This window comes from Aptenodytes patagonicus, chromosome 4 (assembly GCF_965638725.1).
Source record: "Aptenodytes patagonicus chromosome 4, bAptPat1.pri.cur, whole genome shotgun sequence".
In the NCBI taxonomy this organism is placed as follows: Eukaryota; Metazoa; Chordata; class Aves; order Sphenisciformes; family Spheniscidae; genus Aptenodytes; species Aptenodytes patagonicus.
The window spans coordinates 68814129-68841027 of NC_134952.1; the positions used below are offsets into that span (position 1 = coordinate 68814129).

General features: G+C 40.5%; 1 protein-coding gene across 4 annotated transcripts in view; it reads left to right on the forward strand.

Annotated features, from left to right (window-relative positions):
• Nucleotides 1–26899, forward strand: part of NR3C2 (nuclear receptor subfamily 3 group C member 2) — a 214558-nt gene that overhangs the window by 129393 nt on the left and 58266 nt on the right. For all 4 annotated transcript variants that reach the window (XM_076337088.1, XM_076337089.1, XM_076337087.1 and 1 more), the window contains one exon: nt 25423–25539. In XM_076337088.1, coding sequence (XP_076193203.1) covers nt 25423–25539 — 117 coding nt within the window. The remainder of the gene's footprint in view (nt 1–25422; nt 25540–26899) is intronic.

Consider the following 26899-nt stretch of genomic DNA (forward strand, 5'->3'; position numbering starts at 1 on the left):
AGAAGACATAATTACTCACTTCTTACAGAGCTTTTCTGTGGTGCTCATCACTATAATATCTAAGTGCTTCACAAACATTGTTTAATTTATCCTTGCAATACAAGATAAGATGAGTGGTTATTACCCCTGTTTTACAGTCGAGGAGTTAAGGCACAGATTAAGCTCAGACATACCCACTGATTTGGGGTTCATGATTTATGATATTTTAGGACCTCAGGGGGCAGAAGTACTTGGCGTTTTATAGCACTTAATATGTCCAAAGTGCAATTCCCACTGATTTTACTTGCAGCTATGATCGCTTAAACCACTGCAAATCAGACTCTGGATCTCAAGTTGGATATTCAGGAAACAAGGAGGATAATTAGTGACTTCTCTTGATTATAATTATAAAGTAAGTCCATGGCAAAGGAGATGCAGTCCAGTTCTCCAGGGCACTATTCAACTGCCTCAGGCATTGACTTTCTCTCTCCTCTCTCTCTTTCTCTCTCTCTTTCTTCTTTAAATCTCTATAATCCTTTATGTACTTTGTTTTTGGTAGCATGTGAACGTGGACTCAAGGACAAGAGTCCTTTTGACTTTGTGGTTCTGATTCATCTTAAATCACCATCCACATTGTCCCCAGGATAAACTGGAGGTCTGGCAATGCAGGACCGAGGGTGTAGAAGTAGGACATAATGTAGTTAGAGACTTCCTGTTAATCTGTTGTGAGGATCAGAATTCAGGTTTTGAGGTGTTGGGAAGTCTGAGACTTCCTACCTGTTCAGCAACAGCAACCAGAGCAAGGTTCCTAGGCGGTGGTCGTGTGCAGGAAACATTGGTGATGGTGGTGCTTCCTAGGAAAGGTACTTCCAGCTAATTAGCGACAAGATGCCTCAAGGTCTTAAGAGCTGTGCCTAAACCATTTGTCTGAAGTGAATTTGGGAAGACTGTAATCCACCTTCTCTAGTACATACTGATACTTGCATTAGAGGGAGTTTATGTTATGGTTCCTCAAATTCATCCTTCCTTACCTTTGTTCACATAGTACATCCCAATATGTTTAATATTTCAGTTTGAACCTTTACACTGTAAAAGTTTTCTGCACAGGTTACTGAAACACATTATTATGATGTGGTTAATCTACTGTCTTTTCTGAATATGCTGCAGATGTTTCGCAGTATAATTTTTCTTTTTAGAAGCTATACTTTTCTTCCTGTTGTTTTGTTTCAAGCTTCCTTGTGTAAAACTTCATCTAATACTGGGTACAGCATTTCTTTGATGTGGAAGATATGCCTTAATAATTTTGTGCCTTTAGGACTATCAAAGACTGTGCTAATGTGCATAGGTTTATGAAAAGAGCACCATTTTGTGTGGATTAACTTTGTCCAGATGAGAGAGCATTATCATATAACCGCAGAATTGCTGAGGTTGGAAGAGACCTCTGGAGAATTATCTAGTCCAACCTTCCTGCTTAGAGCAGGTTGCTCAGCATTGTGTCCAGGTGGGTTTTGAGTATCTCAGAGGGGTTACTCCGTGGGTAGAGACTCCGCAGCCCCTCAGGGCAACCTGTTTGACCATCTTCACCATTTAAAAAAAAAAAAAAGTATTCTTGCCCTTCTTCAAGACAAACGTGACACCTGCATCCTTCTAGTCCTTGGGAGCCTCACTTGATTGCTGTGACCTTTGAAAGATAATCAAGGGTGGTCTCTCAGTGACGTGAGTCAGCTCCCTCATTGCTCGTGGGTGCAGCCCATGATGTCCCATTTGTTATATGCTCCCTAGGCTGATCCTCCTTCTCCCAGGGTAAGTACGCCTTACTCCAGACTTTCCCTCCACTGTTGCTTTTCAAAGCAAAAGGATCTGCTTTGGATTTAGTTGATTCTCATCTAGAAAGCGTCCCTGACACTTTTTGCTTGGTCAAATTGCTTTGCTTTACATTGATGGGCTTTGCAATCTATTAGTTGAAAAGTAAGTAACTCAGACTAAAGGAAGTGAGTGCAGGAGAAAAACAGCCAAGAGTTACCCTCTCGGAGCCTGGTTAACTGCTAGAGGAGCTCAGGTTTCTGCCTGGACCTAAGGAAGATCTCCCACTGACTCGCACTGCTAGTTATACGTGGTTGCAAATGGGAAGGACAGACTTAAAAGCTCTGTCAAGTCTGAATGATGTTCTGCCTCTCAAGATTGACTCCCATGCTTCCTAACAGATTATTTTTTCTGATTTATTAAATAATAATTTAAAGAAGGGTCCATCTACAGATTTTCTTCAGGGGTACACCAGATGACCAGTAATAAGAGCAAAAAGCTGTAATGGAATTACTGTTTTAGGCAGTAGGTTTTTATGTTTATTGAAACTACTCAATGACTCTCGCCTGGAAAAGAATATCTGAAGAAATTCAGAAGGACTAAATAAATGCCTCAGAAAATAAATGTGGAAAGGTTATATTTTAGAAATTTATTCTAGAGATTTAGAACATAGGCTGACTTTCAAGTCACACGGTGAGAAAAATACCAAAATGGAAATAGCCTCTGCAATAGAAAGTCAGATGCATTATTTAAAACACCATGTGATGTCCACAAAACCAGAAAAACAGTATAACATTGGTTTAGAAGAAAACTGGGTTTCTTTGAAACTTTTGGTACTGTTCTTGCAAGATGCCAACAAAAGGCATTGCCATTTATGTGTTACTGACCATTACGATAAACAGAGTATTTTGAATTCTGGTAATTTAATGTTTCAACACCTTTTCCAGAAAAGGTGTCATTGCTATCAGCATTAATGTGGTTGTATCAGATTTCTACATCTTGTCTCATTTGCCTTTAATTCTTCTTGATTCTTGCTGTAAACCGTATCCAGAATAGTGGAATTTTCTCCACTCATTCCCTGTTCCTGGCATATTTGCATTCATTCGGGCTACTACCAGGCATAAGAACTAGAGCATAGTTTTCTCATTTGTACCCGCCTATTTATTTTACTTCATCTGGAAATGGGTTTATGTTGCACTCTAATACAGAAAAGGACTGGTCTTGATGTTCCGTACTTACTGTTGCAAAGCCCACTCCCTCATTTCTTTACATGTAACAAATAACTAATGCGACTCGTGTATTGGAAGTAGACATATGGCAAACAGTTCTTGCAGCGTCAGAACAGCGATGCTTATTACAGAGCAGGGTGATGGATGATGTGAGAAAAGGTAACGTTACTTTCTTGGGGAGAGACTGTATGATACTGCGAGTGGAAACAGAACAACTGAGCTGTAACTTTTTCTAACAGGAACAATTTAAACTGCAGTTTGAAGGTTTACAAACCTTTTGTATGCTCTGCACAAGTACTCTGCTAAGCCTTTTCTTCATTAGGTTGGGGCAACTTTTTTAATTTAAAGCTAATGCCTGGGGGGAAGAAGTGCAAGAGTCCTGTAGTTTCAAAACTTGGGCATTTATGCAAGTTTTCTGTAAACATTTTAGGAATCTAACTGTATTATTCCATTTCTGAAAGGGCATTTTTTGTCTAGGGTATTTAGCTGTAGATGAGTATTATTATATGTATTTTCACAGACTTGTGCTCTAATTTTTTTCCTAAGAATAATTACATATTTGGAGCTAAGCATTCAATTATTTATTCATCCATTTTACCACGTGGACTTAGCAAATGGACTTGTGTTAGCCTATACACCATATCATGCATGCAAATTCCACTCTTAACAATACTGCCTGAAATTATGTAAGTGATAGGTGCTAATTTTCTCTCATACAACAGAATGATAATGATGGACTATTGGGAAAAACTAATAATAAGTACTTCTTAGGTTGTGTGCACTGGCATACTAAACTATTCATAAAATTAAAAAAAGGGAATGAAAAGACACTAACCTATTTAAAAATGGTGTCTTTTACTTGCAGTCTTTTTAGTAATAACAGGAAGACGGTATTCCTACAGTGATAGCACCATATTCGTGAATGAAACTATCTATCAGGTTGTACATTCATTTGTTTGGGGGGAGGGTGGTTGTTAATGACTTCATATGCAAGGTGCACACAGCCAGGCAGTGGAATTCTAGACAGTCAAGTGTTTTATAGAGCCCTGAGAACAAGTGATATTCATATTCTCATACTTCTGCAGTGTCATCATGCAGGTACTCTGTGCTGAATGTAGGGCAGCAGGCAGTCTGTCAAGTACAGTAGATATGTGTATATTTTAATACAGCAGTATTGCATACAGCTTTGTAAAATAAATTAGGGTGTTTGAAAATAGTACAAGCGCTTGGACACAGTGGTCACACCGAGCTGCATCTTCTCTTGTTTCACTTCTATTTTGTGAAGGAATCCACTTCCATGTAAGAAGTTTAGAAAGAATACCTACCAATTACTCCATGTTAATTATTCATTTAAAAGTAGGAAGAGGAAATATGACAAGGATGAGATCTTTCACTGACTGTTCAATAATAAAAGATCATTCGTGGAAAGCTTATGAAAAAGTGAAGGACATAAAAGGACAAGCAAAACATATGAATTAGTACATGTTCAAAGCATTCTGTGATAATACAGAACAGGGTTGAACAGCAGAGGGTTTTTTGAACAGTATTTGGGTAAATTTGCTTACTTGAGCATCCCTTTTTCCATAGAGTTAGAAAATGTTCCTGAAATAGAGAACTGAAGGACAGTATCATCTTTCTGACTTTCATTTCAGCCCTTCCTACTGCAATTCTCACACTTTATTTTCTATTACAGTTCCTCTAAAAATGGGAGAAAGTCCTTGTTACTTTCACCATTCTTTCTGTCCTTGAAGCTTTCAATAACAAGCTCATGGTGCAAGAACAATAAGCCACCAAGAAAAAAAAAGGGGGGGAAATGCTACTTGTGCTTCTACAAGCAAAGGTGCCCGCTTAGATTCAGCAGGCAAAAACAGATCAAAAGTATTGCCATATAGTGTAGGTGGGGGTTATCCAAAATCCATATGCATGTGCATTATGTGGATTATGGAATCCATAATCCAAAATCAGTATGCATGTGGATTTCTCGGAGGCTTCACTTAAAACTAAGATTGTCAATTGAAGAAGTGAGGGAAATCCTTACAATTAAACTATTTCCATCCAGATGTGGGACAAATTAAGATTTCAGCTGCAATCAGAAACAAAGGTTTAGAAAGAGAGGGGAGAAGGGCCTCTGGCATCCAGAAAGGGGCACAGAGCAGGCCATGGTAAAAACATTTCTCCCATTCCAGACATGGAGGTAACGTCTTAAAGTGGGACTTGCCAAGACTAATCAAGGAAGATTAAATTTAAAGTGAGAGAAGGATATTTGTTCAGAAAAAACTCCTGGTGCTCAGGCCCGTCCTGTCTTTGTCACAGAATGAGCTGGCCCATGCTCCTGTGGATGTTTAGCTTGTGTATTTCTCCTGTGCTTTTACCATTTGCTGTGCGTGCTTCCTCAGCTCTCTGGGTCTGATAGGAGAAGGGTTTACAAACAGCAAACCCATTTGAGAATGTGAGGAATACATGTGGTAATCCAGGCACTGCCAAAATTCAGCCTAAGGGACATAGGGGGCCATGTGGCTGGGTCCGTAAAGGGGTAAAATAGCAAACCTGTCTGCAGAGGAGGGCAGTCAGAAAAGATTTTGGGGACAGGGGTCTAAACAGGGTCATCTGCAGCAGTGCAACAGCTATTCTGTAGTGCATTTTAGTAGGCTGCTCATGCATAAGTGCATCATGAACTTAGTGATGGCTGAAGTCAATCTGTTGCTTCCATTTCTTTCTTTCTTTCTTTAAGATGTGGACTCTTTCTCAGTTAATATGTGCAGTGCAGGTATTATGTTTATTTGGTCAAATTTATTGCATGTATTCATTTTCATTAATCAGCCTGTCAGGGGTTCGTTGGGTTTTTTGTTGGTTTTTTTTTTTTTTTTTTCCCCATGGTATGTAAGCATACTGTACCTTTTGTTTCCTGGGAACCCTTGACCCTCAGCAGAACCATGGCTGCTCAGTGCTTGATTAGCTAGGTTAATTTCATTTTGCACAACTATAACTAATGGCCATTTAAAACTGCCAGAAGCCCGCCATGGGTTTCCTCTCGTGCCTGACTGTATTTGTGAGCAGCGCATTAATCAGCACTCTCTGTCACGCTTTATTGCTTAATGATGAGGGTTAACTGACCGCTTCCTAGTCATAATGAAAAACAGGGGTCAGCAATCACTGCCTGAGCAAAGAGAGGATCTCTTCCGACTTGTTCTTTTACTCCTTCGTCCTTGGGCAGCGACAAATGTGTCCGCTCCACCACTTAAACATGAGCACTTATCTTTAAAGTTCATCTTAATTATAGATCAATCCATGTCACGTGTTTACCCAATCGAAACAATCAAAACCACTGAGCCAGTTACCTAATTAAAGTTGATGTAATCGTATGTGCGGGAAAACTTTGTTCGATTTAGCAAAGTCTGTTTTAGGAGTGTGTAGTTACAGCCGTAATGTAGCATGTGGATGCGGCACTAGAGTTCCCCAGCCCAAACATTTTTATGATGGTCCAGTAATCCATGTCCCTTCCAAGCGTTGTAGTTTGATTTCTGTGTGCGGATACAAAAATTGCCATAGTTCGCATTACTTGCAGGTTTTAATGGTACTGGTTCACAAATTCATGTTGAAGGATACTTTCAAATTTTTTTTTTTTTCCCCCTCAAGTTTGTAGTTTTACTACTGCCTTTGGTTTGTGCAAGCTTCATGTACATGGGACATCATGCTAGCTGCCATGGTGGGTGGCCTCGCTGGCCAGTGGGCACCCATGCCGAGGTGGGCAGAAGTTACCGCCCTACCTGAACGGGCCGGGCGGGCAGTGTGCACTGAGGGGGGGGACAGCCAGCATTTGCCTGCCTCCCGTCAGCTATAGGGTGTGCTTGCCTCTGCCCGCCAGCCAGAGATGTGGGGGGAGGCTGGACTGCACAGGGGGTGTGGGAGCACAGAGCTTGCTCCTCCAGAGCTGCTCTGCTCAGTGGTTAGGACCTGAAAGCTCCATTTCCTCTTCCTACAAAGTTTTAGAAAAGCAAAGAACATAAATTTAAAGCCAATGTTGTCAACATTTTCTAAGGTAAATATTTATTTGAACTCCTGAAGCTGAACTCCAGGTTATGAGGGAGATTTTGCAGTCTCCTGTAACAGCATGGCATATCAGGTGCTGTGGAGCTGCTGTAATGTCTTCTGCTCTTCTTCTCAGGAGCATGCAGGCCAAAGGGGGAGAGGTGAAATGGGATGCGTGTGGGACACCCATCCCTTGGTGCAGCACTCATCTGCTACAGCAGCACCTGATGGACCACTGTCAGGCCGTGTAGCTGTCTGGTAGAAGTAACCTGGGGGCCAAACAGTGTTTATTGGGGTCTTTCTTGCTTCCATAAGTCTCCATGGCTGCCACCAGCTGTTTTCCCCATGCCTAGAGAGAGCAGCAGAGGTGGCACCAGGCCTGTTTTGAGCTCACCCCCTGAGATAGGCTCGGCAAATGAGGTCCCAGGGGCTGTGAAAGCTTGTGGGCAGAGCTGGAGTTGCATGCAGCAGAGCTGGGAATATCGGCACCTGGCTCCAGCTGCCTTACCAGCAGCCGCGGCCTCACATGGAGACCGGTACCCCAACCAAGGGGTTGTCAGCCTCCTTGGAAAGCAGTCTCTCTCAAAAATGCTAAACACTCAGAAAAATCAAGTTGTGGGAGTGACAGGTCAGGCTCAACGCATTAGTAGAGAGTTTTAATATTTTTGGCCTTACTCTCTTTTGGCTTCACTTTCCAATCTGTAGAGATGGTTGCGCCATCTTCTAGGAGAATTGAGTCTTAGGTTTCCTGCATTCAGCCCTAACGGTGTAGAGATAGATACTCTCTTCACTTTCTGTCCCCGAGTAATTTTCTTCTCAGCTGCTTCTGTTTATCCAGTTACCACCCATCTGCATCCTCCGCCCCTTCTGCTTCTGGCCAGCACCCACCTCTGGACCTTTTCTTTTCTCCTTTGGTCATCAGCTTCCGCACTCTCAACTCTCCTGACCATTTCCCCTCTTCCCTAGCTTCTCCAATATCCTACTGCCTACATCTCCTTCCTCCCACTACTGGCTTCACTTTTGGGGGGCCTTTGTCCTTTCAAGTCTACTACCTCCCCAAACTCCTGTCCTCTCTTCTCATTAAGCTCCTGGCGGTTCCCTTTGCTCTCGCAACCTGTGCCTCGTTCCCCTTTCCTCCAAGCTCTTCCCTTGCTGCATCCTGAGAGCGTGATGGGGATTTTCTGTGTGGAGTCCCCGTACCAAAGCATCGCCTGACATGTAGAAGAGATGGCTGGAGCACAAGCTCAGCGGAGACCTTCTGCCCTGGTCCACACTCTTCACAGAAGGAAACTTTGGAGGTTGGCAGCCAACCTCCACCAAAACCTTTGCAAATCATATCACGTACAAACTGCAACTTTACAGTGTTTTATACTGTGATCCGTTATAATTTTAAGTGATAATGTATGAGATGGCAAAAGGCACATCTGTGGTATCAGAGCAGTGATGCTTCAAAGGGTCTGTCTCGAAGTGTGAAGGCTCTTGAGCTTCTCAAATATGTCTGCGAGAAATGTAACACGGGAAAAACCCAACATGTTTCTCCCTACCGTTATTCACAAACTAACTTTTGCACTAAGCTTAGTACTTCTAGCTGATACATTCTTACACTTGCAAAATAAAATGCAGCCTGAGGCAGACATCCAGCATGGAAAATTTCAGCCCTAGCTGCTAATGTGTGGTAAAGTTATAAGCAATAGAAAATGAGGTCTTAAAATGAGAAGTGTCAGGCAACCTTAACTATATGTAGTCCTACAAGATCAACAGACGATAATCTGGTTTTTGACAGGTTTCATCCAACTTGCAGATTCATTTTGACATATACTATACAAAGAGGGGAAAAAAAGTCCCTGGAGTAGGACTCTCAGGGTTATAGATACCACCTTGTAAGCAGTGAAAGCAATGATCAACCATGCAGTCTTTTTGCCTTCTGCCAAACCTTTAAAACTGTACTGCAGAAAGTCCATAAAAAAATCATAATATAAAATCAAGGCACTGATGCACTGAAACTGAGACCTGTTGACTTTGTGCCAGTTCTTATCTCATTCTCATAAATCTAAATGTAGGTTGCAGGTAAATGTTGAATTATAAAAATATTGCAGAAATTGTAACATAAGGCTTGCATTACTTGCATAAACAAAAGCCTAGGCTAGCATGCTATTCAGATATGCATATCCAACACAATTTTAGTCATAAATGCTGACTTTCCAGTAAACACTGCAGACTGCTGTCTTGTTCCAGGTCTCCCCCTCCCGTAGGTTGTTCCCCCCCCCCCCCCCATTTATGAGCTAAAAATCTGTCCAGGGTATTTCTCCAGAGTGGAACTATGAACTTTGCTTATTTGGAGCATCAAGAAGTCATTTTAAGCACAAGCTAGGTGAAGGGGGTTGGGGGCACACGGTTACCTTTAAGATAACATTTCTGGGAGGCCTCGCCTATCGGTAGAGGGGCTGGGGAATCCTACGTGCCCAAACATGGCTATTGGCCTGGAATGTTGTTTGGGGATTATATAGCAAGCTGCATCCCAGCAGGCTTGTTTGCAGGCTGCCTGCAGCTGGGCTTTGCTTTTTTTTTGGTTGTTTTTTTTTTTTTGTTTGTTTGGGTTTTTTTCCAGATTGCATGCAAAACCTGTGTGAATGGTAATCATCCGTTCCCCAGATCAGACACTGGCAGTGTCTACGTGACTTTTAAAGTGTCTTTCAGTAGAGCCCTGCTGACAGCTCAACAATTACATAAAATGCTGCCTTCCTAAATATCACTTCGCAGCAACGTCGGTGCGTGAGGAACTAGGAGAATCCAGTTACTTTCCTGCTGGGATATAATTTGTCATTTTTCAGAACCATTCCACCTGGCTTACACAGTCTGGGATAAAAATGTTTGCTTAGTCAGGTCTTTTTACCTGGACAGGATAACTTGGTGCTATATGTTTGTGGCAAAGACTGCAAAGACTTGTGTACGTGTGTAACACTGTTTATTTTGAGTAGTCCTGTTGTCTCATGGAAAATAAACTTTAGATGTGAATAACTCTTTCCATTATCAGCAATAAAATGTGAAATTTCAAGCAATACAATCTCCATCTTTTATGGTAGCTCAGTTAGTCATAATTCATTCCTGGGAGGATTTCACTGGTATGTAGCCTAAATTTTTTTTTTTCCTTACTTAATCTTATTCTCTTCATCAGGTCAAAATCTTTGTGTACTCTTTATTCTTAAAACTAGGCACATGTTTAAGTGCCCAAGGCAAAAGGGCTTAAGGCACGTGACTGGAGACTTGAACTAGGCTGTTATCATTTCCCGTCTCTAATTATCAGAGAAGTTACAGGCGGGTAAAGGGCTACTTTAAATTTTCTTGGTAAATCACTCCCTCCGGCTTCTAATCATTTCCGTTCCACTTCTCTGGACTTCCTCCAGTTTGTTTATATCTTCCAGTAATGAAGTGCCTGAACTGCATACAATATTCCAGGTGTGGCTGCAAAAGAAATGCATAAAGAGAGCACTGCCATGCCAACCTGCTCCGCTGTGTAATGCTCCTACAGAAAGAGCCAGAGGTGTTATTGGCGCTTCGTTCTCCTCTGCTGCATTGCTTCTTACATCCAGATTATCCTCTTATTCCTAGGTGTCTTTCGATGTTGATGCTTTCCAAATTTTGCTTTGTTATTTTGCTTTGTTGTTAACTCTTTATTTTTGGATTACTCCTTTGGTACATGCAGTAGCATTTTTCCAACTGCAATTTTATTGCTTATTCCTGTCTTTGCTTCTAATTTCTCTGCACCCTTTTGTATTATTTTTCTATCCGCACTTATGCTGACAATTCCTTCTCCTTTCTTCCTACTTCCAATGAAAAGATCAAAATAAGCAGTAGTCCCTCTGATACTCCACAGGATATCTTCCCAGTGTGATAAACTGTCTGCATTTGGCAGTGGCTTATCCTCAGTACAAATTTGCTGTAGAAATTCTTAATGGCAGAATTGGTACAGGGTCTTCTCATCAAGTATATCTTGCCAAATAATAACAATGAAGTAGATTCTAGATTTCTTGCTTACTGTATAAACAGTTTTTTCAGGTGAGGAATAGCAGGAGAGAGAAGTTAGTGGATGAGAAATGTAGTGGATCAAATGAACTGGGCGTTGTGCATCAGTGAATAAATAAAACACATTTCCTGCGTGAGTGCATCTCCAACAGTATTTCCGTATCTGTGTACTTCACCCTTTAAAGTAAGTATTCCTGATCTGCTGGATGGCTCAACATCTTCAGGGACCATTACCTTGGAAATACGAGGGGTAAGGATGCTCCTAGAGGCAGAAGGAGTATGCTGTGCCCAGGAGGGAACTGCCGACCAGCGCTATTTTTTTCTGCAAAGAAATAGTGGATTTTTTACACTTACGGCCCGATTTCCCCTTTTACTTGGTGTAGACATGTAAATTTGGGTAAAATAGAGGTAAAGCACTGTCATTCCTATCCTGCAGAGTCTTCTGCTTGCTTTGTACAGGTATAAATGGCTTTGTACTCTTGGACTAGTTTCAGCTTTGCCTTGCCAAAAACACTACTGCAGGAGAAAGTGTGGACCTTCAAGCAGTCCAAGAAAGCCCGTGGGGACGATGGTGTGCCTCTTTCAGAGGCCGGAGAAGCTTTGTGGAGGTGTCATCTGGTCATATGCTCTCCCCACCGTGACCTACGCACTCCGCTTTCCAGCTTTTCTTTGTCCTCCTGAAACTCATGCCTTCTGTGCTTCTACAATATTTTGAGTTTTATTCTCTTACCATTTTTTGCAGAGTTATGTAGCTGATGGGTAAACTCAAGAGCAGGGCATAGGTGCCGTCTGGAAAAAACGGAGTTTCCCCGGTTGCATCAGTACTAGTGTGGAGAGGTCTTCTGTACCAGCTTCTTCAGGCTTAGAGGGGCTGTAATGGCAGGGCAAGTCAGGCTCCAGTTATCTTGTCGTAGCATCTATTCCCTTTCAAAAATCAGTTCACTTCCGCACTTCGTCTTGTGTTACAACTACTTTAACTTTAGTCTTCTGGTTAACTAAAAGTCAGTCTGTCTCTTTGGAAAAACCCCGAAACCCAACAACGACCGATCTTTCCACATAACTTCTTAATTATTTCTGCATGTGAGTTTTGGCTGTGCTCCAACGTTGAAATCATTATGCTGCTTCAGAGTGTAAATAAGTGGGACTGGATTAATAAATTGTATGAAACATGGTGCCACACTTCATTATAATCCACTTATCAAAGTGGAAAAACCTTTTAGTACATAAAGTGCATCTGCTTTTAATTTTCATTTTGATCTTTTCTTTGTGTGTTTTCAGACACGAGTGTACCTTTTCAGGGAGGCTTTTAATGCTGGTGTCTGGCAGTTTCAAAGTTACTTCTGAAGATGGCAAAACAGAGCTAGGAAATTTGGGATGTATTAGGAAAAGCATAGGACTGGGTTATCCTCTCATAGTTATAAATTGGGGTGCACTACATCACACTGAAATCTGGCATAAGTAGAAGGCAGATCAGGTTTTTAATGTTAGTCACCTTTTTAAAATTTCCGTTTTCTTAATTCAAATTTTATCACTTTTACTTACAAAACATGTTTCAGACAAGTAGAATTTTGCCTTTAGTCACTATCATTTTTCAAAGATAAAACAATCGCTTTTGATGCCAGTAATGAAACCCACCATTTATGGAATACAAAAATACATTGTCAGTGATGCGAAACTGAGGTTAAGCTGATAACGATGGCTTTACACTAAATGACCACCACCCTCAATCACCCATTTGCTTCACTGACCTCTCTTGCAAGCTTTAGATCTGATAGCAGTTGCTGAAGAGATTGGGCTTTGGCAATGACTAACGTCTCTCACTTTAACGAGAAAATTGCTGTATTTTATGAAGTTTAACCCAAAGGATTTTCGTGCCGTTCATACGCTTCTTATAAGCAATGACATTTCAGTTCACGTGAGTTTGTATTAAATAGCTACTTGCAGGAAACTAAAATTAATTCAATCTGCTTAGTACTACTGGAATTTTAATTATGAAAATTGAATTAGAACTGTAAAAAATCTGTGTTCAAACATGCCCCTTGTGAAGTTAAATGTGAATAGACTGAGGAGTTTTTTATTTTGTTTTTCTTAAACGTATTGAATGCAAGGGGTGAGGATACATACCATGAAGGAGCAGCTACCCTAATCCAGGGGTGAATTCTGGATATAAACTGTATAGTAATTGGCCTTTAGTTTTCACTGGGCAAAACAAATTTTGAAATAGCAATTATGTCAGTTAGGCAGAATGATCTTTGAAAGTAGAATGGAATAATTCAATTTATGCCTTGGTGATGTTGTATTTATGAATCGACATGACTTTTTTTCTGTTGTCCTATGTCTCTTTTTTTCAGTTTTGTTTTCAGTGGCCACCATCATTTGGGCTGAAATTTGACATATTTGTTTTTACCTAAATATCCATTCCCTTATAATGAAGGGAAGGCCTGATCCCTTCAAAATCTCACTCTGGTATATGAATTATGTGTCTGAAAAATTTAGTATGCTTTAAAAGATGACTTTTTATTTTTAACTCCCCGTGGTAACTTTATAGGTGTTGAAAATGTCAGATGCAGATGGAGTCATCTATGGCTTTAGTTGTTCAAGACCTAGGATGATTCCAGTGTGAAAGATCACCACTTGATTTATTTCTTTGGCAAAGCAAATTGCAATTCCTAGTGAAAAGGTGCGTTAATGAAGGCGTGGGTCCGGCGCCCAGTGCGACGGCTGTCACTGAAAGGCGGGCTTTGCTCTCGCTTTGAGGTCATCTTAGTGCCGGTGCCGCGGCTGGAGGCGTTGGATCCAGCCTGAAGGGGGCTACGAGGGTGTCACTTGCAAGATGATCTCCAATAAAATTTGGGATAATTAGACAAAGCTTCAATTCATCAGTGTTTTTGCTGTTATGTGATACTTTGCTCAGCCTCTTGAGGGTTGGACAAGTATGGAAAGGGTGAAGTAGCTGTTTTCAGGGGCACGGGAGGGTTGCCCTGTCCCATTCAGGGGTTTGTGAACAAGAACTGTGGACAGAGCTACCTGGCAAGCCTGACCTGAATTTGGGGGTGGAGAGGGCTGGGACCTGTGGCTCTGCAGCCTGGAAATTCTGCACCCGCTTCAGAGGGGTGCTGGGAAGGACCCGCTCATCCCTTTAGAGATGAAAATAGCGATTCTAATTGGTGTAATACCCTTTCTGCTACTTAACTTACACTTTTTGTTTTAGGTTGTTATAGTATTTTAACAGTAAACGTACTGTGAAATTTCATTATAATTGTCAAATCTTCTGCTATTGCCTCATCCTCTTTCTTCTGACTGTTTCTTCAGATTTACCTGGAATAACAGAGAGCTGAGGTTGAGGTTCCTGATAAAAATAAATAAATGGAGAGAAAAATGAAGACAATTAAATAGGCAGACGTACATATTTCAAAGGGTAAAACAGGCTCCTTTTTAAAAAGCCAGCAAACAAATGCAGAAAACTTTCAAGTTCACTTTGGTGAGCATCTAATATTACTTTGGTCAACATTTCTGTGTTTGGGATCTCAAGAGATTCTGCTAAAAGGCTCTGTTGCGATGGTATTGCTTGCAGTCTTTAAAAGAAAATTATTACTGACCAGGGTTCCAGAGGAAAAGATTTGTCAACGTATGTGCTGACAATATTTTAAATTGTCGCTATTATTCATAATAATATTCATTATTATGAATTTAGCATATTTCCAGTCTGAGTTGTAGTAAACTGTACATGAAAAATGCAAGAGAAAAATATGCTTTGAAGATAATGTGTCATTCACACAGAATAAAATTTATGATCTGCTGAGCATGCTAAATGCAAGAACATAGCAGACTTGAACTTCCAAATGTTTGCAAAAACCAAAGGGTAGCTACTTTTTAAAAAAAAAAAAAGTTAACGTTTTCACCGAGATCAAGAGTTGGGAAAAATTTTACTTTGTGAAACAAACTGCCTATTTTTCTAGTAGTATCTTATATAAATAGCATGCATCTCATTGAAGGAGTCAGCCAGGAATTGCAAATTATAAAATGGAGTTGCAAAACACAGAATTAACGCTGTATACCTTGATTTTTCTGTCTGTCCTATGAGAATAGAAATTCTCTCTTAGTTTGCCTGTTCCATATGATTACCACAAAGACAGTTTGATACATGCCTGAATGTATCAGTAGGATAGTGGGGCAGACTAAGCAGTTTGAAATAGTGAATAGAGTGTAACAGGCTTCAGCCCCATATACACTTAAAAATATTAATAGTTTTATGGAGGTGAATATTTTCAGTGGAGTATTCACTGAAGGAGCATGGCTTAGGGAGCCATGCAGTCAGCTAGAAATCCTTACGTTACCAATTAGTGCTCCATATTCCAGAATACACCCCCACACAGCCTCTTAAACATTCCCTTAAATGAACTTGATATTTCACACAAATCTTGTTTTACACTGTGTACTTCCTGAAATCCAGTTGTTAAAGTGAGCTAATTGTACAGCAGGATAGTACATCACGTATGTAAATGTAGCAGAGCAGTTGACCACTTTTATCAGCAAAAATGGAAGGGTATTTCAGTTGCAGTTTAAGATTTTTGCATGATGCTTATTTAAAAAGTCTTTCCAGTCCTTCTAGACCATTTCTTGTACAGTGAAATTTTCCACTAAAGTGGATTGAAATTTGTAGTATGTCAAGAATGCCTTATCAGATTTTTAGCATGGGAAAGGAGAAGTAGGCATCATGCATGCAACATGATCTCTTATAAATCTATCATATGTACTTGTACTACTCTGCAGATAACAGCATCTAAACACTTCAGAATTAGTCTTCAGTTAAAATTTAAACCAAAATGAAAATTTGGAAACTTGCTGTGAAAGAAAATGCTGTAAAATATTAGATGTGTGATTTTGTCAAAACAACATCATCTAAAGCTCTAATTCTCACTCTTTGTATTACTGTATCTATTACAATCTAAAATCAAACGCAATTGAACTGAAAACTAATTTCAAAACAGAAACAAAATTATTGAGCTTGATTACCAGATTATTTTGGTGTTTGTAGATATTTTTCCTTGCTTTTTATCCTAAACAGATTTCCAATGCTGTGTGATTTCACTGAAGCGGAAATGCTTTGCAAAGATCAGATACTTTTCCTATTCCTTTTCTGTGCTATCTAGTATCATTCAGCATTTCTTTGACCACATGAAAAGGGAATTACCACATAGTCGGTCATGTGGCCATGTTTAGACTTCCAGCACGCTGAACTAAAAGCTTCCTTAGCTCCTCTGGATTTCAGGAAGCCCCAGCTGTCCTCCATGACCGACTGTTGATGTGGCTGGTTGGTATGAGCACTGCTTCTGTTGTGGGGATGACAGTGGGAGCCCAGGAGATGGTTTCAGTACTGGTTTGGGGCATATCTTGTCTTGGTGGCTCAGTCACTCTGGATAACGGGACAGCTGGAGCACCAGGCACAGGCTTGTAGAGGCTTTCAAAATTCTGCAGCGTGTTTTATGCATGGCAGAAGAAAATGTGCACATGTACCTCAAATATGAGATGTTCTGTATATTTTCTTGCTTACTTGTCTCACTGTTGTTAACAGGTTTCATCCCTGCTGGATGGTTTCTCCTGCAGAAAAAAGTAGCCTCTTTTGGGCTACATCCCGTGCTCCCTTGCCAAATTTCCTCTCTCTCCTTGGTTCCTCTCATCGGTGCCCTTTCAGTCTGCTTAAAATAGTGAGTGAGAACCATTTTTATAACATCTCATCTCCTTTGCCAGGATCACCAGACCGTACCGATTGTTTCTGTTAACCTGGTCTCAGCCCAGTGTGAAAGCAAATTTCCTGGGAAGGTGAAGGGTCAGGAGACAGTTTCCATGTCAAAATTGGCAGAGCATTGGAGTCTGTGCTCTTAGATGTGCATAGGGAGTGCATAGCAGTATGGCAATTTGAAAACTTTCACATACAAAGCACCAGGGGGGACAGCCCTCCCTGCTCCACTTCCAGAAAAAAGGGGAACTGGCTTTTTTTCTGTTGTCATCGTTGGAGGAAGCGCTGGTAGTTCATTTGTGCTTTCAATCTTTGGCTTTCTGGAGGAAACAAGTGCAGTAGTTAATGCGCAGAGCATTTAAGTCATTGTTCACCACCTAAGGACAACCTGCAGCTCTCTCTCTGGGATACTGAGTAAGACTCGGTAGCGTAGTTCAGATTAGGCAGAGAAAGAAGGTCGGGTGATCACAGGCCCACACGCTGGATTTGAGAATGTTTTTGTCAACATATAACATGTTATAATTAAATAGCAGTTAAACACAAGGTTTAAAGAACATAGAAAATTTAGAAACATACTGTGTTGCAGAAGTTCGTAGACTATCCTCGCTATCTAAGCACCAACTGATGCGCCTGTGCTTTTAAAAAAGCCCTAGCTGGGTTTTGTAGACCCTGCAGAAAATGATGCTGTTGAGACTATGTTTTTATCCATGTCCCAGGTAGTTTTAATATACTTTGCTTGGGTATATGAAATAAGCTGTAGCCATACCTTTGACTGCAGTGTAAATGTGCCCTATGAAATCACCAGTTACTGACTGAATGGAGGAAATAACACATTTAGAAGGTAAGTGAGAAGTCTGAAGAGTGAGTTGTGGAACAGAAGGGGGGTAAAAGACTGAAGATGAAAGTAGGTAAAGGGGAAGGTTAGAAAATACATTTTATTGAAGGAAAGAAAAAGGAGGGGGGAGTAGAAAGTAAGGAGAATTACAAAAACATCATAAAAATGGTAGATAAATTAATCCAGTAATATAAAAGGGTAAAGAAACTGAAAGATGTCTTGGGATCTAGAAGTAGCAGAAGGTAATTGAGAATGAGAAGCAAGCAGGCGATATCCCAGATGTGGTGAATATTTTGCCAAAATGAAAACAAATTTTAATTAAGTCTCTAATTTATCATAAAGGAGGGAAAGCTCTAAATTCTTGCTTCAGAGAAGGATTTAGACTATACCTATGCTGTAAGCACACTCTGTAATAATGATAACAATAGATTGATACTGTCATCTTGAGCGACTGGCAGATACAGCCTTTGTCTGCAGCTGAAAAGCATATTGTCTGGGGATGATACGGTCAGATGAGTAAAGCTGTGGAGTAATAAGGGAGATAGACCTTGAAGTCAGACTGAATTTTGGGAAACCCTGAGATTCGATACCTAAAAAACAAACCCTGAGCATTCGCTATATAAAATGAAGGGGCAATATTCATATCTAAGTTCCGTACCTTGTTTGTGGCATTCATAAGCTTATTCTGCATTACACATAAATCTCAGCGTGAGGAATCAAGTTTATTAGTTTACTGTGGTCAGACTGGACTGGTTTAAACACAGCTGAGGAAGTTAATTATCACATGTCTCAGGTGGGTCTAGCAATAAGTAACTAGTTATGGACAGAGGGACTCGAGGGACTCGCCGTGGTTGCAGCCTTTGGAGCTGCAGCGGGGGGACGGGTCCTGCCGTTGCATGCGGATGGCCGGCTGGGAGGGACTGCCCTAATCTGTTTCCCAGGTTGTTCAAACCAGTTCAAGAGCAGTAAAACAAGGTTATGTAATTGACATGTGATGTAGCCTAAAATAGTGACTGCAAACATAGGCTGCTGTTGCTGGGCAGTTGTCAACTGCTAAAAAAAAAAAAAAAAAAAAAAAAAAAAAAGCCCTCAACTGTGTAACAAATGGACCTTTTAAATGAAAATGCAGTTCTGATTTCCATTGAATAGCAGGCATTTCCCTCTTTTTTTTTTTAACTGCAAGAAATAGAGGCTCTGTGAAAAATGAAATTTGGAAAGAGATTCATCATCGTACTTATTGTGCTGATTTATTTGAGAGTACCTACCTACTGCAGATGGTGAAATAAAAACCTCAGGTATATGCAGTTTGTTTCTTGATAGTGTGATACAACTGTCAAACAGAAAATCCTTTTCTGTATGTGGAAAATCATTGTGACAAGTCTTCGCAGTAATTTTATTTATATACTGGCCATTAAAAGGTGGAAATAGTTTATTTTTATTAATTAAAAGAGCTTGTATGGATTACAGAGATAACATCCGTTTCACAAAATCTGTGAAGGTTTCAGAGCTGGATGAAAGGAACATATCACATAGCTCAGTGAGCACAAACGAGAGGTTAGGATGTGCAGATTATGTGATTTCTTGCTGTAGGAGGCAAAGCCCTTCATTAGGGCTATACCAGAAAGCAGAAAAACCTGGTGTTAAGTTCTGTTTGCTGACCAGATATTCTTGAGGTGAGAGGCCTCCCTTAGAAAATCCTGATGATTTTCTGCAGCGTTTTTTCTTTGTCTTTCCTTCAGCAGGGAAGGTCTGTAGCCTAGGTCAGAAGGGTTGCAGGGGCTGGGCTCATGCAATCTGACGGACTGGTGGGTAAAAGGAAGGGCAGAGTTGAGCGGTAAATAACACTTACGGAATTGAGGGAAACAGTGTAGAATTACAGCCATTCAACCCAGATTATTTTCTCCCCCTCATTCACTAGTGTTGTCAGGAGTAGCTTCAGTAAAATGGGTAGTTACGCTGGTAAATACTGACAGGAGCAGCAGGAGGATCTTTAGAGGAGTTCACTGCACTAGGGATGCCCAGTTTAACACGTATACACGCCTGCTCAAGCAGGTGCCAGTAGGTACTCCAAGCTGTAAGGCCTTTACACGTACCATTGTTATCATGGAGATAATCTTCCCACTTGAGAAATATGGAGAAGTCTAAGCCCTTATTCCAGCCCAGAAGCTGCAAAAGGGATCCTAGCTCCAATGTGCAGATCTGCAAGGCAGGGCTGGAGGTAGCTTCCAGCTCGCCTCTCCTCAAACCCTGGAAGAAGGCTTGGCTGTTCTGGCAGCCTGCAGGGAGAAGACAACTTTGCCTGCAATTTTATGAGTCAAAGTATTAATTCTCATTGTGGAGGAAGAAGGAAAGTTTGGGCATTTTACATGCATTTTGATGTGCTTCAGTGAGATGCTATTTTAAAAGTTGAGGTTTTTTCAGACTTCTGCTTTGTTTGGTCCTTAGCTGCCACTCCTGTTTTCTCACTTTCCCGTCCTTTTGCAAGGCTTCCTCAATCACGTCTTTGTCTTGGGACCCAAAGCATGCTCCAGTTTCAGATGTTGTACTCGGAGTGGCTTTTGTACTTTTCCCTTACCTTTCCCAGGGGATGTTGCAGTGGGCGTGCAGCTCTAATAGAGTTAAAAAGAGAGTTGGCTGCCCAGGTAGAAGTGGGAAAGAACGCATGGAAGGCAGCGGTGCCGCAGGAGAGGAGCTGGGCATTAGTGGCACATAAGTGAGCGTGAGTCAACAACCTAATGCCATTGCCAAAAGCCAAATCTGGTCCAGGATTGCATTAGCAGGGCTGTTGTGTGCAAGATGCAGGAAGTAACCATTTTATTGGGCTTAGTGATGGTGAAACTCAGCAAGAAAAACGCACCCGGTTTTGGGCACACTGTTTTATGAAAGAAGCTGGAGGAGAATAAGAGGAATGACAGCAGATTTAGGAAACATGACCTATGAGGAAAGATTGAGAGAACTGGATTTGTTTAATCTAGCAAAGAGATGGAGAACATAAATCTTTCGATAGGCATGAGATTGTTGTAAGAAGGTGGCGATCTATTACTCTGTATGTCTTAGGGGGAGTGCTAATATCTCTTTCAGTTGCAAAATATTCCCATTTGGGTTAAATGCAAAGGGATAAAACACAGCTTCAAGGCTAGCTAATCACTAGCCTGATCACGTGGCTTGTAGGGAACTTGCAGAATACCTTTCCTCAGAAGGTTTTAAGACAAATTTAGAGAAAGGAAAAAAAAACCCTGCCTGAACTGTTAAGCTCGTCTTATCATGCTTCCATGAGTGGGCTTGAATTAAACAGTCTTTGGATCCTCTTCCAGCACTACGCCTTTTTTTTTTTTCCTTACAAAATTTAACATTTTATCATAGTAGTTGCTATTTTAACAAGAGAGCAGAAATGTAGAAGACTCATTAATGATTTGCAGTTCCTGACTTAGACTTCAAAAAACTGGGGGAAAAAAATAATTTTTAGGAGGAAGATAAAACATGTGGAATATTTCAGAAATTTCTGTAATTTTCTAATTTTGCCTTAGACAGTAACAGAAATATTACTGACAAGAAATATCTATACCCCATTCCTATTGCAGCCTTACATGTCTGGAAGTATTGCAGCCCCATGAAGAGTGCAGCAGCGCTCTGCACACGTACATGAGCTCATCTTAGCGAGTCAGTTTTTGGGACCAGTGGCTCAATCATTGTGCTGGAGTTTTAAAATGGGGAAAGGCACAACTTGTGCTGCAGCCTCATTTTGGCAGTAATTCATAGGCCAAATAAGAACAGCTTTTTTCCTCCCCTCCTTTACTGCTGAATTTTGCTTGTCCGAGAAAATGTAGTAAGGGGGAAAACTGAATTTCATGAATACTTCCTTTTTGTTTTCTTTTGTAAGCTTATCAAAGCAGGGAATTAAAGAATCTTTGTAGGTGAGAGAGTTGGAAACATTAAAATATTGTACAAAACGTACATTTCGATGTGTCATTCTGGGGTATGTAGTGACACAATAACCTGGAGAGTGCAAACTCAAATATGCCTCTAGCTCTACTGTGAATACGACAGATCTCTATTTTTTCTTAGTGTGTAACTGTGTGGTACCTATTAATTATTTATTTTGAACAGGAAATTTTCCTGGCATCTTTTGTAAGTCCGTATTTTAGATGGAACAGGAATTAGCTCGTATAAGTGCACTTAATGGTGGCATATGTAAAAATTACTTTCATCTTAATGCATTTGGCACATGGGAGATGAGAATTCGATATCTACTCTGTCACTTTCCAGCCCGCTTGTGGGTGATTAAACTGGATAAAAACAACAACTGGATTAAGCTAAACACAAATTATACAAGCAGATCGATCCATGTCTAGAAAGAGTTAGAGATCTAGCGCCACAAAAACATCAACCTCTTTGCAGGATGGTCTCCATCACCTCACTGAGAACCTGAAGAGCCCTGGAGGTCTTCAGAGAGCTGCGTCAATTTCAGATGTGTAGGTTTTTGTTTCAGTTGAGGGGCATGAGTGAGGCTCATGCTACACAAATGGAAGATACTGATTCATTATGAGTGTCTTTGCTTTACTAACTTATTTTACAAAATTGGTTTTATTTGAAACATACCATATTTGACTGCATGGAAATCTGCAGCCGTTGTTTTCATTATAGGTGACAAACTTTTAAACTGAAAAACTGTTCATTATTATTTCATAGCTGTACTCTACATAGAGGGTTTGCCTGAATGCTGATCTGTTCTGTTTTTTAAGGGTTTTCAAGTTACTTCCATTAATGTAAGCTTTAAGATGATTGTGGTCATTTAATTATTTTATTTTTTTTTAGAAATTAAAAAAATTGACTAGAAGACATTTGCTTTTTGGAAACACTTTTGCCTTGCTTACTAGAAAAACTACTTACAGATTTTGTACCATACATTAGTATTCAGATATGCATGATTCAAAAATTGATGAACCTTTGCTAAGTTATGTTTTCTGAAATTATTTGGTCTAGAGTAGATAGGCCAGAAAGTAATAACTGCAGGCTACCTAAACCATTTGAAGGGTGACTTACAGAAGTATTCTGCTATTGTGGGAATATTTCTTATGAAGTCATAGTGTGACAGTGATTGAATCAAATAAATATTTCCACAATACTTAAGAATGTGACTCAAGTAATTATCCTGGAGTACATAAATGTTAACCTCTTTTTATTAAACCCATTAGCTTTTGAAAGCAGTAGTGAAAAATGTTGATTTAACAGGTGTACCATTTTGTAGGGCAAACTGCCTTCAGGGTAATTCTGCAATGGGGTTCATTTTGCAGCATTAGAGTTGACTTGTCATATTAATAGCCTGCACTGCCTGTGGAAGCCTAAAAATGGTATTGCAGTGCTCTGTGATGTACAAAGGACATTGTATGAGCACTGAGCAATCGTACTTGCATTCCTAGCAGAAAATAACCATTTTTCCCTTTTCCCCACAAAAGATAGTATACCAGTATTTGTAAGGGCATATAAACCATCTTTATACTGTATATCGTTACTTTAAATACCTTTGTTTTCTACTTTACTTCCATGCTGTCTATGTGATATTTCTTTAGGAGATGTGCTCAAGTCAGTACAGAGCAAAAATGTAAATAGGGATTAAGTTGACTTTTCTCTTGTGTATCTGGTTTTGTATAGATCACATCATAAAATAAACATTGTGTGATAAGCAGGTTTTCATTTTGTGATTAGCTGAGAATTTTATCTTTTTATTGTTTAGCAGGCCTACTTAAAGACCAGCTGATAGATACTGGTGCCGTCACTATATTGTACAACTTGATTTTATGCCTGACGTAACTTCATGAGCTCATATTAATGAATTATTTTGCCTGAGTTTTATTGTTTTTCATCTGTGTCGCAGTGCTAGGTGAGGTACCTTAATAAAAACTCTTATTTGCCTATCTGCTTGTTGTTTAAACATCTAAAGCATTATCTAAATGGTGATACCTTTGTGATATTACAGTAACACTTCGCTTACGCAAATAAGATTGGTTTCTCTTTGTGTGAGATGCTCAGTGAAGAGATGCAAGAAACAGCCCAAACTTCAGTTCACTGTCTAAATAGATAACATTGGGTAAGGGTGAAGGGAAGTCAGATGCAGAGATAGAAAATGACTTATCTGAAGTTTTAAGGCAAATTCCTGAAAGAGCCCAAAACAGAAGCCAGGTCTCCTGTGTCCCATGAATATTCTCTTTGTCTTTCCCCAAGGAAGCATGTGTGTATTATGGAAAATATCTTGGCAAACATGTTTTATACCTCTTGTCCTACAGCAGCTCTGTCCCCTTATCGAGCCTACATCTTTGCTCCCGCTCCCCGCACGCGTCGGCCTCCTGCGCGTCTCAGTGCAGCTCTGCTTCTGAGCCCTGCCCGGGCTTCCCCTCCCCACCCACGGCTGGTGCTCGCTTTGGTCATTGGCGTCAACTTTAACGTTATTTGTACAACTCGGGTTTCTGCACATCTTGCCTGCTTCATTCATGACCTGCTTAGGAGTCTCTTTTTAGTTGCTGGTTGGTGTTACTGCATTTGCAATCCGAATTTTTTTTTTTTTTTCCCCTCTACCTTGCATTTCAGACATCTTTGTTACAAACTTGTGTTTAGTTTATGGAGTAAACTGTTTCTTACCTTATGCCTAAAATGCTTGTCCCTGACACTCTGTAGTTCTTACAGCGCCCGCTACGTAAGCCTGCAACACGCTGTTGTATTTTACACAGGACTGTTTTCTTGAACTTCGCATGCTGGCAAATCCTGCAGCTTGCTTTACAGTCTGTTGTACTTCTGTGTGCTGTGTCCTCTCCTTTCATCCTTCCTCTGGAAACCCTCTGCATTGCTTTTTGTCGCATCTGCTGCAAACCATTTGTTCTGGCCGCCCCAGATCCCCGTGTGCCACCTCTGGATTGAGGCAGCTAAAATAATCATCTCCTCTCGCTTCTCCTGTCATGCTGCACCAACCCCTCGTGGCTTCCTTTATTCTTCCACATCAAATTCAAGCACCTTACTTTGAAAAGTCCACGTGGTAGTGCCCTCGTCTGATATACTGCATCCGTTTGCTCTACCTGTGTTCCTCCCATGAAGCAAAAAGCCTTTTGAGTCTCCAAGTTGTTAAATGCCAGCCTATTTCCCTGGTTGCCATATATTTCCCTTCTGCTAAATGTTGTCTGTTAAATACCTGCTGTCTCCTCAGGAGTGCTTCTGTGGGGCTTTACAGAACTGAAATAATACGGTTGTGATTTAATCCTGTCTTGGTAAACCCTTCAGAAACCTTCTGCTGTATAGAAGGTAACTGATAAAATCAGAAATCAAGCACTAAGTGAACTGGTTGAAGAAAGTGGAGTATATTGGGAAAGTTAACCTCTACTTTGCATTTCTGCTTTATATTGTGAACTACTTCAGCATGAGAATTTTCCCCGTTTTTTTACCAAAGCTAAGAGTTGTCAGGCTGCTCTGTGATACGGCACATGTAAGAAGATTTGAAAAAGCTCAAACCAATTGTCTGGTTTTAGCAAAAAGAAAAATTCCAGTCCTGCTTAGAAAAAAGTAATGAGATCTCTCTTGTGAGTGACACACCAAAACTCTTTCCCAAACCGAACAGAAGAGATGCTCATAGGGAGGCCCATGACAAGTCACCAAGATTATTGGGAAGGTTAAAGAATGGGATTGGGAATGTCTGCGTTAATAAGAAGCTCAAAATGACTGCAAAACAACAGAGGAGAACAAATTGGAAATATGTAAATACATCCTCTAATAATGTGTTTTGGTTTTGGTTCGTTCAGGACAGCACAATTACCTGTGTGCGGGAAGGAATGACTGCATAATTGATAAGATTCGGAGGAAGAACTGCCCAGCCTGTCGATTACAGAAATGTCTGCAAGCTGGAATGAATTTAGGAGGTAAGCAGAATATTAGTAGTTTGGTCTCTTAATTTGATAGGCAAAAACATTGGAAATGTGCAGCCTTTTTATAGTTCTGGCAGCTGCATAATCTCAAAAGTATAAGGTGGAATTATCCTGAAGAAGTGCTTAATAGCTAATAAACTCTATTGTCATTCTAAATCAGGTTTTGGAGATACGTATTTTATGGCTCAGAAAAAAGAAAAGTGGGTGTTTTATGATGACAGTAATTTTACTGGAATCTCATATAGCTAAAAGTGTTAAGGTTTCAAGTATTGCGTGCTTTTTTTTGGTAACGAGCCTTCTCTTGAATACTGAAAAACATTTTACACCATCATGAAGGCAAATTCACACATAGTGAAACCTCTCAACTTTTCTTGTTGCTTATTCAACATTTAGATTGATTTATTTCTGTGACTGGATATGCAATAATTTTGATGATGTTACTCCGTTGTTCATATACCAACAACAAAAAGGCAACACCTTTTCTTAGTAATTATCAAAAGTATTTTGAAAACAGCATGATAGCAAAACTTATAATAGTTTTTTTCCATTGTTTTAATTCTTCAGTTGCAATGTCTACACAATTCTGGCTGTGCTTCAGTGGGCTTCTTGTTTCAAGTCATCACCTGAGCAGCTTGTATTACAAATCACTTTTTCCCACCACTCTTAGGTTTATTATGTTGTCTGTGAACAGGGCTTTGGATACTGCTGCAGGTCCTTTCCCTGATGCACAGAGTTACCCTTCCCTTAGAGTGATTTCACTGTTCCAGAAAATTATAACATGGTCACATTAATTCCTCCAAATCTTTTCCTGTGTTGCAATTTGCTTTTTATCCTCCTGGACCTGTTCTCCTCGTAGCTTAGTTTAGTTCTACAGACAGATTTAGCTGCTTGTCTTTCATAGGTTATATGCAAAATCCTGATTCCTGCCTGCTGCCTGGTACCTTTTTCTACCTCCCAGACTTCTTTTTCTGTCTTGTCTCCTGGCAGAAATACTCAAGCAAGCCGCTCCTTACTTTTTTGGGGAGAGTAGCCCTGTTAAGACCTCTTTCAACCCCTTTTCCAATTTTGAGATGCTGCGTTGCCCCCTAGGCCCCTTGTTTCTGCTTCCCAAAGGAAAACGGGGCCAGATTGCGGCATGCTGGGGGCTGACAGCTTTCCCTTGATTTTGATCTGCGCTATTGAATCTAGCAAGGGACGCAGAACAGCACCTTTGTTTGATGAAACGGCAGTTCCATGGTTGTAGCTCCTTCTTCCCAAAAAAAGGTGCTGAAAATGTTTGTGGAGCAGGAAGCCCAGCTCCCTCGAGTGCTGGAAATTTTGCTGCAGCCCTCCAGCAGCTGGTGCAGGACATCCT